The following is an 11,761-nucleotide window of genomic DNA, read 5'->3' as shown; positions in this document are numbered from 1 at the left end:
TGTTAGACTAGGGAGAGGTAGTAAGTTTTCTGGAGTGAATAGACCCTGGAAGAGTTTTCTGAGCAATTCTTAGACTCTTGATCATTGTGAACTTAATAAAAGCAAGAGAAAAAAAATTCTCTTTGAGATGACTGGCTGAGAAGTATTTTTCAATAGAAAAAATAAAGAGTCCAATTAACATGTTTTCTGTGTCTTCGAAAGAGAGCTTCATTGCAAAACAAACAACAACAAAAATCATGAAGGTTCCACAGCCACTTGAAAATAAAGAATGAGACAATGTTCCCTGAAAAGAATTTAGCATGTAACTTTAAAAAAATATTTTATTTATTTGACAGAGAGGAAGAGAGAAAGAGAATGGGTGTGCCAGGGCCTTCAGCCACTGCAAATGAACTCCAGATGCATGCACCACTTTGTGCATCTGGGAATTGAACCTGGCTCCTTTGGCTTTGCAGGCAAGTGCCTTAGCCACTAAGCCATCTCTCTCCAGTCCTGGAACTTATAATCTAGGATATTACTTTGGAGAAAAAAAGAAGCTCATGTCTATGAAGTAAGGCAAGAATATGAAATGAGTGTAGAAGATCATTAATGATGAGTCTGATGGACTTATCCCTCCTCTGTCTCCCCAACTATGTTGTCCGTCAGTCCATATTTCTTTTTAAGTATTGAGAATGCTTAAAATTCCATCTGGGGAACTTTAGATCCCAGGAGCCAAGTCACACTTGTGCTTTACTATAGAAAAGATGACACTGACCCAGATGCTATCTGGCTGAGAATAAGAAGGAGAAGCTGCAAAGTAGAGAGAATGTTCCCTGGACCAGTCCTGCAGAAACTTGTCCGTCACATTTTCAGCAGGGCCACAGTGTTACAAAGGTGGTCCAGCCTTCCCACAGGCTTCCCCTGAGCAGTGTGTCTTATAATAGGTTTATTAGGAAAAAGAAGAAAAACTTCCCATGACAACTCGATATGCCATGGAAGGTAAAGTAATTAAACTGTCATTTTACTTGTCTGGGCATGTTGGTATACACCTGTAATCTCAACACTTGGGAGGCTAAGGCAGGAATATTGTGAGTTCAAGGATAGCCTGGGCTTCTTAATAGTGAAAGCCTCTCATAAACAAATAACAAAGTCAGTTTTGGAGATAAAAACCAGTACTCAACCTGAGCTGGAGAAGAGAAAACGGTGCATGACAATCTTAGAGGCTTTACTCTAATTCGTATTTGGTTTATAAAAGTAAACCTTTGATTTTTCTGTATATGAAGTGCTGCTCTATCAAAGGCTTTCACGTTCTTTCATATGAAGAGATTAAACAAATGTGTCGCCCCTCTCAAAAGAAGAAATTGTCATGGAGCGATGTGTCTAACTGTTCTGTGATGTGTAAGTAGATGCTTCCAGAGAAGAATCCAGGCAGTAGTCACACGCTCTCTATGCTCAATTGTGTGTGTGTATGTGTGTGTGTGTTAGGAGATGAGGTGTATTCACGTGTGTGCATGTACGTGTGCTCAGATGTGCTCAGCCTGTGCACGTGTGTGCTGAAGTCCGAGGAGACCAACGGGCATCCTTCTTCTATCGCTCTTCCACCTCATTCCCTTGAGACACACTCTCTCACTGAACCTGAAGCTCCCATTGTGTTTTGTTTTCACTTATTTTTTACTTGACTGGCTAACCAGCAAGCCCCAGTGACCCTTCTGTCCCTGCCCCTCTCAGCCCTGGGGTGGCAGGGGTAAGCAGCCACATGGAGCATTTTAAGTGGGTACTGGGGATCAAACTCAGGTCCTCATGCTTGACCTACAAGGGTTCTTATCCACAAGCCATCTCCCCAGCCCCTGTTTAATTATTATTAATTAAAAAAAGAACTTGAGGCTCCCTTGAGACCATTCGGTCTAGTTTTATATTACTGTTACCTGCTTGAAATGAGCCTCAGCAGCTCTTTGAGATGGGACTGGAGAGCAGCCAGGAAGCTCTCATCATACTACAAAGGTGCTTCAGCACAACCCTCTCTCAGGAAGCCCAGCGCCATGTGCGGATGTGATGCATCCTTTTACTGAGCGCTGCTTGTTAACCTTGGCACTTACATCTACGTGAACCTCCAGTTGCTTCCTAAAGGGAAAAAAAAAAAAAAAAAGACAAGAGCTGAAGGAGAGGAGGAGAGATTGGTAGAGTGGGTACAAAGTCACAGCTAAATAATAAACCTGGTGTTCTATTACACAGAGAGTGACTACAGTTGACCACATGGTACTGCATAATCAGAAAGAGAAGACAGAATTGTGCATGGTTCCATCAAAAAGAAATGATTAATGTTGGAGAGGGTAAACTGTACCCTGAATTGATAGAGACACTGTGGACATAAGTGTATAAGAACCCTCACTGTACCCCCTTAAAGATGCACAATTATCTGTCAATTACAGCTGCAGTCAACTCCAGTGGCTCTGAATTCTTGAGGTTTCCCAGTGAACAGTGGGGAGGAATTCATATTTAGAGATGCAATAACAAGTATGTAATGAGATCATGACTCAACCATGATTCAAACAGAAGTCTACTCAATTAGCCAAAAGTTAAACAAGATGCATGATCAGCACCCCACCAGGTATATAAAGGGACCCGACTCTGAGGAAGCCATCACACCTGAGAACACCCAACTTCCCTCCACTCCTCAACCCCACCACAGCCCAGACGCCACCATGACCGGCTCCTGCTGCGGCTCCTTCTCCTCCCAGAGCTGCGGAGGCTGCTGCCAGCCCTGCTGCTGCCGCGACCCCTGCTGCTGCCGCCCGGTGTCCTGCCAGACCACGGTGTGCCGCCCCGTCACCTGCGTGCCCCACTGCACGCGCCCCATCTGCGAGCCCTGCCGCCGCCCCGTCTGCTGCGACCCCTGCAGCCTGCAGCAGGGCTGCTGCCGCCCCATCACCTGCTGCCCCTCCTCCTGCACCGCCGTGGTGTGCAGGCCCTGCTGCTGGACCTCCACCAGCTGCCAGCCCATCTCCGTGCAGGCGCCCTGCTGCAGGCCACCCTGCTGCCAGCCTGCTCCCTGCCGCACCGTCTGCAGGTCCTCCCCCTGCAACACGTGCTGCTGAACAGTGAGCTGACCCCCCAATGTGAAGCCATCACTCTTCTGAATAAGTCATATTCCCATTTTCCTGCCTAACCAACTTCCTGCCCTGAGCTACCAAAGCTCCAAATCAACCAGCCTGCGAATGGACACCCAGGCTCATCTACGAAGGCCTGTGCAAGCCTCATTTCCACCTTGGCTCTAAGGACTGGGAGCATATTAATTTCCTAATAAACTCTTCTTTGGCCTTGAAAACATTACTATAGTGTTATTTACACATACTTGTTGTATATTGCCATTAAATTTCAAAACAATAAAAACTGTGGGTTGCCTGCCATCAGTAAGTCACAGATTGCCTTCAAATTGAGTTAAAAATGATGCCACCCTCTTAATCCACCATAACTGAACAGGAAGGAGGGTGTGGATAAAAGAGATAAGTGAAGTAGAATGAAAAGGGAGGTGAAATTGATGTGAAACAACAGGGAAGTTCAGGAAAAGATAGCATTCCACATGATTGAAGATTCTGTTGCCTGCTTAGATTCTCAGAAGGCACATATGTCTGGACCCATAAGCATGAGCCTGTATAATCTCAGCCTCTGTAATCTCAGCGTGGCTATGGCGTTTAATGGAGGCTGGGATGGGAGAATACCAAAGCTTCCAGGCAGCTAGCAAAAGCAGTGGTGAACAATAAGAGAGATCCTGCATCTGCACAGGGAAGAAAACAAAGACCAACACCCTGAAGCTGTCTTCTGACCTCCACACACAAGCCATGGCACATAAACACCTGAATTCACAAACATGAACATATACAAATCGCAGCATAAATAAGTAGGGCTTGAGTGATGGCTTAGTGGTTAAGATGCTTCTTTTTGTAAAGCCTAAGGACCCAGGTTTGATTCCCCTGTTTCCATGTAAGCCAGATGCACAAGGTGACACATGCATCTGGGTTCATTTTGAGTGGCTAGAGGCCCTGGTGTGTCCATTTAATTGCTCTCTCTCTCTCTCTCTCTCTCTCTCTCTCTCTCTCTCTCTCTCTTTCTATGTATAGGCCTCGCTCTCTAAAATAAATAAATAAGCAAGTAAAAAATAAAGACAGAAAAACAAAGTTTAACAGCCATTTAGAAATTCACCAGGAGGCCATTACTCTTGTCAAGTGGTATACTGTAAGAGCTGAGCTACGATAATGGTGATGGAATTAAGAACCCACAATGTATATGACTGACAGAGAAACCCAGAGGCACATTCAGTTAAATGTGGGAAACAAGAAACAATTGGGAAGTAAATGTGACTTTCAACAGTTCTGTGATGAACTATTATGGTCCCAAAACCCTTAAAATAGTTTTAACAAATTTATACTTACTGTATGTTCCAAATCACTACTCCTTAACCTATTCTGTCCACTATCTCATATTAATGTTCTTGAGCTACTAAAAGAATATTTAAATAAAGTCAAGATACAAAGAGATTTGCTAATGCTAGTTGATCCTGAAAAGCAGCTACAATAAAGTCAAATGAATTGGTCTAGGAAAGATGGATGGCAATTCAACACCCAGCTCTTCTAGCCAAAAGTGGAGGCAGAAGGTCCTTTAACTTTTTCACAATGTATCTATTTCCAGACTCTATAGTATTCTACCATGAGTTGGTACTGATGGAAAACTAAAAGTTGTCCATATCACAACACCAGCATTCTAATGTAGGGCTTTGAGGCTAAGTGGCTTTACCAGGGCCACACATGAAACAGACAAATAGGCTCTTCTTTTCTATATGACCCTCTAGTACTTTCTGTATCATGGAACTAAATAAGCTGTGCTATTTACATTTAAAACAATATGTTTCGGGCTGGAGAGATGGCTTAGCAGTTAAGTGCTTGCCTGTGAAGCCTAAGGACCCCGGTTCGAGGCTTGGTTCCCCAGGTCCCACGTTAGCCAGATGGACAAGAGGCACACGCGTCTGGAGTTCGTTTGCAGAGGCTGGAAGCCCTGGTGCGCCCGTTCTCTCTCTCTCCTTCTATCTGTCTTTCTCTCTGTGTCTGTCGCTCTCAAATAAATAAATAAATAAAAATTTAAAAAAAAAAAAAGCTGGGCGTGGTGGCGCACGCCTTTAATCCCAGCACTCGGGAGGCAGAGGTAGGAGGATCGCCATGAGTTCAAGGCCACCCTGAGATGACAGAGTTAATTCCAGGTCAGCCTGGACCAGAGTGAGCCCCTACCTAGAAAACAAAAAAAAAATATATATATATATGTTTCTATACCTATCATATTGAGTGAAAAAAGATAATTTGATGAAATGTTATAGGTAATTTTAAGTATACTATTTATTGATTACATATAATCATTTTCCAACTCCATGCCTACAGTCATGGCTACCTATGACATGTCTTTATTAAAGCTGGCATGAGTCATATTCCAGGGTAATCCTGTCACCCAGTACCTCCATCTCATAAAAAGCTAACTGTGTGCTTCTAGTCATGATTGAAAGGGAAGAATAAACATAAGTCAAGTAACAACAATATGACTTTGGCTACCAATTTTTTTCATGTGTCCTCACAGAACCCTGAACATTCAGTTGAAAATCATATCATTTTTTGTGCTGGGAGGGGGGAACAGCTATCAGGGAATCATTTGATATTTTTGTTTTCTATAATTTATATTAATGTTTTTGTATTTGTACCTACTAAATCATAACTGATTATCTCTCATGTAACCTGTCTCATAAACATTGTGATCTAGAAAAGAAAGAATTTCTTAAATCCTTTTCTTTCATTGGTTCTTCTTGGTTAGCTTGTTTGTTGGGCTCTTTAACCTCAATAACCTTTTGCAGGACACACGGAGCAATGACATAAACAGAATGTAATTCTTCCACAGACAAGTACTGCCCAAATAATCCACATAAAAATTAATTGTTCACTTTCATAAATAAGCCTAAATTTCACTGGAATATTTTGTGATTCTTGTTCAACTACTGATTATGAATTTTAGTCTCTTCTTAAAATTACATCGGATGAAAACAGGTTTCATTCCATCACCCTGTTGAGTGACAAATGTTTTCTCAAATGTGAATGCCTCAAGTTCAGAAGCAATCGCAAGAACTGGAAAGACCCTGCATCTGGAGGGATCTGTGAATTCCTACGAATATGGACTTTCTCACAATTTCCACCTGATGACTGTAAAAACTACAATGATACTAACGTAAAAAAAAATGTTAAGGTAGTCTTGCATAAAGGCCAATCATTCTTCTGTGAATATTTTAGTTTGGTGAGCAAGTCCCCCGAATCACATCATTTTAAGGGCAAGAGTCACCTTGTCAGGTGCTGAAACCACAAGCATAAAGCTGAGGCTGAGTCCTGAGTGGAAATCGTAGCACTGCTTGAAAGGAAGCAGTTTACTCCGTGTACGGAGGATGAGCCTATGGGTGAATATGAGCTGAGCAATGAGGAATTGCCCATTTGAAGAGACACTGAAGTAATTTAGCATTTGAATAATCAGAGGGCCTCAGAAAAGCTGGTTTTAAGAGTAACAAGACAAAAATGCTGTCTGTCACAGAGCAACTGTGACAGGGGTATAAAAGGCCCGTGGTAGAACAGGGAGCCATCACTCAGAAACTTCTCTTCACCACACCACTCTCAACCCAGCTCCTGGTACCATGGCCTGCTGCGCTACCAGCTTCTGTGGGTTCCCCACCTGCTCCACGGGTGGCACCTGTGGCTCCAGCTGCTGCCAGCCAAGCTGCTGCCAGTCCAGCTGCTGCCAGCCAAGCTGCTCCCAGTCCAGCTGCTGCCAGCCAAGCTGCTCCCAGTCCAGCTGCTGCCAGCCAAGCTGCTGCCAGCCAAGCTGCTGCCAGCCAAGCTGCTGCCAGTCCAGCTGTGGAACTGGCTGTGGCATTGGGGGTGGCATCGGCTACAGCCAGGATGGTGGCAGCGGAGCCGTGAGCTGCCGCATCAGATGGAGCCGCCCAGACTGCCGCGTCGAGGGCACCAGCCTGCCCCCCTGCTGCGTGGCGAGCAGCACACCCCCAACCTGCTGCCAGCTGCACCATGCCCAGGCCTCCTGCTGCCGCCCGTCCTACTGTGGGCAGTCCTGCTGCCGCCCAGCCTGCTGCTGCCAGCCCACCTGCTGCCAGACCACCTGCTGTGAGCCCAGCTGTTGAAAACCTCCTTCCTATGGGAGCCTTGAGAAGATGACACTTCAATGCAACCCAGTTAGAGTCCCACCAATCTTCTGAATTTCAACATTCGTAGCCCAGACTTCAGCCTCTTGTCTCACAGCTACATGACTTCCCAGGAGGTAAATGCATTTTCAATGGAAGACCAAAAGTTTTTTGTAGGCATGAAACATCACAAGAGAAGACCCACATTGTGAAAATGGATGTGTCGTATTACTCTAAACATTACCTGAAATTTTCGTTGGGACTTGGCTTTAATAAAATAATCATCTTTTCGATGATAAAGCTATTCTGAGAAAGTTTTCTTTGGAATTTGTGAATGATCCTGGGGTGCTGGGATTTCCCAATATCTCAATATGCACTCTGGTTTCTTTGTTTTATTCTTTGAATCGTGGTCTCTAAATGTGGATTTTCTTTGTTTTCCCACTAGTCTACTGTGCTGCAACCAAAATATGTGGTTTAAAGGATATTACATGGGCTAAGGAGATGGTTCAGCGGTTAAGAGCACTTGTCACTTAAGCAAGAGGGTCTCTCAGACCACCAAGTCAACTCGCTAAAGCCCATGTAAAAAGCTGAGTATGGTTATGCACCTGTGCAATTCCAGTTCACTGGGGGAAGGACAGAGACCAGAGAGAGTCCCTGGGGATTTCTGATGGATAGCAATTCCAGGTTGTGGGAGGGAGGCCCCTTCTCCAGAAAAGTAATACACAGATGAGTGACAAAAGAAGAATGCCCAGTGTTCTCCTCTGGCTTCTCCATACATGTGCATAGGACATGCACATGTGCATACGCCACCCGTTACACACACCACACTATACCCATACCCTATACACGCACACCCCAAAAAGGACACAACAGTAATTATGAGCTATTTCCAAGGATCCTCACCTACATAAAGTGACGAGCTCAGTGTTTCAGAACTTTACCAAAAGGAAGTTTACGTCATTCAGCTGCTTGTAATGTTGCCAAGCCAATCCAGTCATCCATATGTGAGTCTGTGTATGATTCTTTCAAACATCAGAGGGATAGCATAAAATGGAAAACACTGTAGGTACATGATGGTAAAACTATAGCATAAGATATAAAATCATCCTGGTTTCGAGGCTTAGCTTGGTAAGTAACAACCCACATCTGCTTGAGCAAGGCTGTTCACTATCTGAGCAACTATTTCTCATCTGAAAGTTGAACTACATGACTTACTATGTTCCTGAAAGACCGAGACAAGTAGATTACTTAATAGGAGACATGTTTACAATGTTCACAATGCTCCAAAGGGGGAGGGAAACTCAATACTCCAATAATGTTGTATGTTTTTTAAAAACATTTTTATTGAGCTGGAGAGATGGCTTAGCAGTTAAGCACTTGCCTGTGAAGCCTAAGGACCCCGGTTCAAGGCTTGATTCCCCAGGACCCACGTGAGCCAGATGCACAAGGTGGCACATGCGTCTGGAGTTGATTTGCAGTTTCTGGAGGCCCTGGCGTGTCCATTCTCTCTCTCCCCCTTCTGCCTCTTTCTCTGTCTGTCTGTTGCTCTCAAATAAATAAATAAAAATCAACAAAAATATTTTTATTTATTTATTTTCAGGCAGAGAGAGGGACAGAGAATGGGACAGAGAGAGAATGGGTATGCTGAGGTCTCCTGCCACTGCAAACAGACTCAAGATACATGCACCACTCTGTGCATCTGGCTTTATAGGGGTACTGGAGAGTCACACTCTGGGTGTTAGATTTTGCAGACAAGCACCCTAACTACTGAGCCATCTCTCCCGCCCATGTGGCAGGAGGCCTTGGAGTGCCGTTCTCTCTTTCTGTCTGCCTCTCAAATTATATATTTTTAAATGCAGGCATGTAGAATGTGCCTGATGTGAAGCTTGGTTTAAAGGAATGTTGTATTATCACCTTGAGGATTTATGAATCACTAGAATATTATAGGAGCCATGGTGCCCTGTGATAAAGTTATCTCTATAACGTCACTCCTAAACTGACTTAGCCAGGAACACTTCTGTTCTTATTTCACTTAACATCTGGAAGCTAATGCTTCTCAACATATTGTATGCTTTTTAAAACGAGGAAAGGAAATATCAATTGATATCCTTCTACATATACCATCCTCACAGGTATTGTGAAGCAGAAAACAAGTGTGCCTTATAGGGTTGGATTTAAAGGACCATGATGTCAGCCATGAACTATCACCTTTCTTATTCCAATCTCCAGAAAGTGTTCTGAAGTAAAACAAGAATGAAATGAAGGAACAGCATATCATATTTTATCCTTAGTAATTCCCTAAAGGCAATTGAAGTCCATACACATAAAACTTGAGTTAAATTTTGTACTGTGAGAGATGTCATGTGGTAGAAAAGTTAAAAAAAAATGGAGGTGCATTATGACGTGCTCTTATCTCCATGGCTCTTATTAATAATGCACTTCAACACCTCAATTATTACATCTTTGTGCCAATGGAGATCAGTCTTTAGAGTACAGAACATAGTAATATATATGTTATAATGCCTTAGACTATTATATATTTTTCCTCCTTAAAAATTCTTTCTTTGCTTCTTTAAACATCAGTATGTTGATAACTACACCCCTGTAATCCCAACAAGAGATGGAGGTAGAATGATCAGGAGTTGAAGGCCAGCCTCAGTTCATAGTGATTTCAAGCCCAGGCTCGCCTGGACTAAATGAGACCCTGTGTCAAAAACGCCATGTGAGAGGCTGGTGACGGTGACAGAGTGCTTACCTAGCATATGTGAAGACCCGGGTTCCATCCCAACTACCACCAAAAAAAAAAAAAAAAAAAGGCAACTTGACTTTCATCAGTTTCCTCATTCAATATATATATAAATGCTCCAACCACGTGTAGTGCAGTAGTTTCTAATACCTACACTAACCTTCTGACCACACATCAACATGCTATAAAGTATGTCATGTACTCTATGATAAAAATGCTAAATATGATTTTCATATAGTTGTGAATATTCATGGGCTGGAGAGATGGCTTAGTGGGTAAGCACTTGCCTGTGAAGCCTAAGGACCCAGGTTCAAGGCTTGATTCCCCAGGACCCATGTTAGCCAGATGCACAAGGGGGCGCATGCATCTGGAGTTTGTTTGCAGTGGCTGGAGGCCCTGGCGAGCCCATTCTCTCCCTCCCTCTCTCCCTCTCTCTCTCTCTCTTCCTCTCTTTCTCTCTCTGTCTGTCACTCTCAAATAATTAAATAAAAATAAACAAAAAAATTTAAAAATAATATTAAAATTGACCTAACCTGTAGTAAAAGATTAGGTGAAGTCACAAAACAGGTAAATTTAATTATTTGACACTTGTTCTTAAAGTGTGCTCATTCTGCTTTTAAAAAATACTTTCTTGGGCAGGAGAGATGGCTTAGGGGTTAAGCGCTTGCCTGTGAAGCCTAAGGACCCCGCTTCAAGGCTCGATTCCCCAGGACCCACATTAGCCAGATGCACAAGGGGGCGCACGCATCTGGAGTTCATTTGCAGTGGCTGGAGGCCCTGGAGCACCCATTCTCTCTCTCTCTATCTGCCTCTTTATCTGTCTGTCGCTCTCAAATAAATAAAGAAAAAGTAATAAAAAATTTTTAAAAATACTTTTTTGGTGAACCTGGTACCAGCACAAGGGTGAAGGAGACAGACACAGAGAACACTCAACTCCTACCAAACCAGAGATCCAGAGACACAGAGGCTCCCAAGACCTCATCACTGAAGTAGACCTAAAACAAACCCAACATGGCTCAAGGAAATTTGCTGAAGAGGGGGCAGGAAGATTGTAAGAGCCACGAGTTGGGGCATTATGCACAGAGACATTGCCTCTTACCCATAACTGATGGCTAACCCCACAATGCACGACCCACATTCCCCAAAGAGGAGGGTCCCTGCAGAGGGGGAAGGACAAGGAGGAGGCTAACAATGGTACCAACTTCACTGTATACACTGAGTACAAAACTAATAAAATAAAAATAAATAAATAACGAAATGTTGATGACCCCAACCTTGTCCAGGTAACAATAGCCACTGTCAGCTCACAAATGCAATGGACCATTTTGTGTCTAGGAAACAGTGTTTCAAAGCACGCCTCCCCATCCTCTGACTTACACTCTTCCCCTCCCCCTTCCATAGTGCTCTCTGACCCTTGGAGAGGATGATAGAGATGCCACATTTAGTGGTGAGCACTCAATAGTAATTTATTCTCGGCACTTTAAAAAGTTCTGAGTTTCCCCAGGAGTCAAGGTCATCTGCCAAAAGAAGCTTGCCTGGCCACCAAAGATCTGCACAATATTGGGTCCATCAAAATGTTTTTCTTGAATGATGGTGAAGAGAGAGAGAAAGATAAAGAGAGTATGAGAGAGAGGCAGGGAGGGAGGGAGGGCAAGAGAAGGAAGAAAGGAAGATATTAAAACAGAAGGATTTGCTGGGAAAAGGGATTCAAAGAAAGGGGAATGGGGCAAAAGAAAGTAATGGGAGGGGATTATAACCAAAATACATTTTGCACATGTATGAAAATTGTCAACAAAGTTAAATATAGATAAAAATCTCTAGGA

The 11,761-nt window shown here is 43.5% G+C and overlaps 2 protein-coding genes across 2 annotated transcripts; both read left to right on the top strand.

The window, feature by feature from the left end:
• Window positions 1–2,678: 2,678 nt before the first annotated feature.
• LOC101602101 (keratin-associated protein 2-1-like) lies at window positions 2,679–3,071 on the top strand. Its single transcript, XM_004655419.2, has one exon. It carries the CDS (start codon window positions 2,679–2,681, stop codon window positions 3,069–3,071), a length of 393 nt encoding a protein of 130 aa, XP_004655476.2.
• Window positions 3,072–6,688: 3,617 nt separating this feature from the next.
• LOC101602395 (keratin-associated protein 1-3-like) lies at window positions 6,689–7,192 on the top strand. The gene has a single exon (XM_012948113.2). The coding sequence runs from the start codon at window positions 6,689–6,691 to the stop codon at window positions 7,190–7,192; it is 504 nt and encodes a 167-aa protein (XP_012803567.2).
• The last annotated feature ends 4,569 nt before the right edge of the window (window positions 7,193–11,761 follow it).

This window comes from Jaculus jaculus, chromosome 9 (assembly GCF_020740685.1).
Source record: "Jaculus jaculus isolate mJacJac1 chromosome 9, mJacJac1.mat.Y.cur, whole genome shotgun sequence".
Lineage (NCBI taxonomy): Eukaryota > Metazoa > Chordata > Mammalia > Rodentia > Dipodidae > Jaculus > Jaculus jaculus.
Note: the sequence above shows the minus strand (reverse complement) of the source record. Positions and strands in the feature narration are given on the sequence as shown.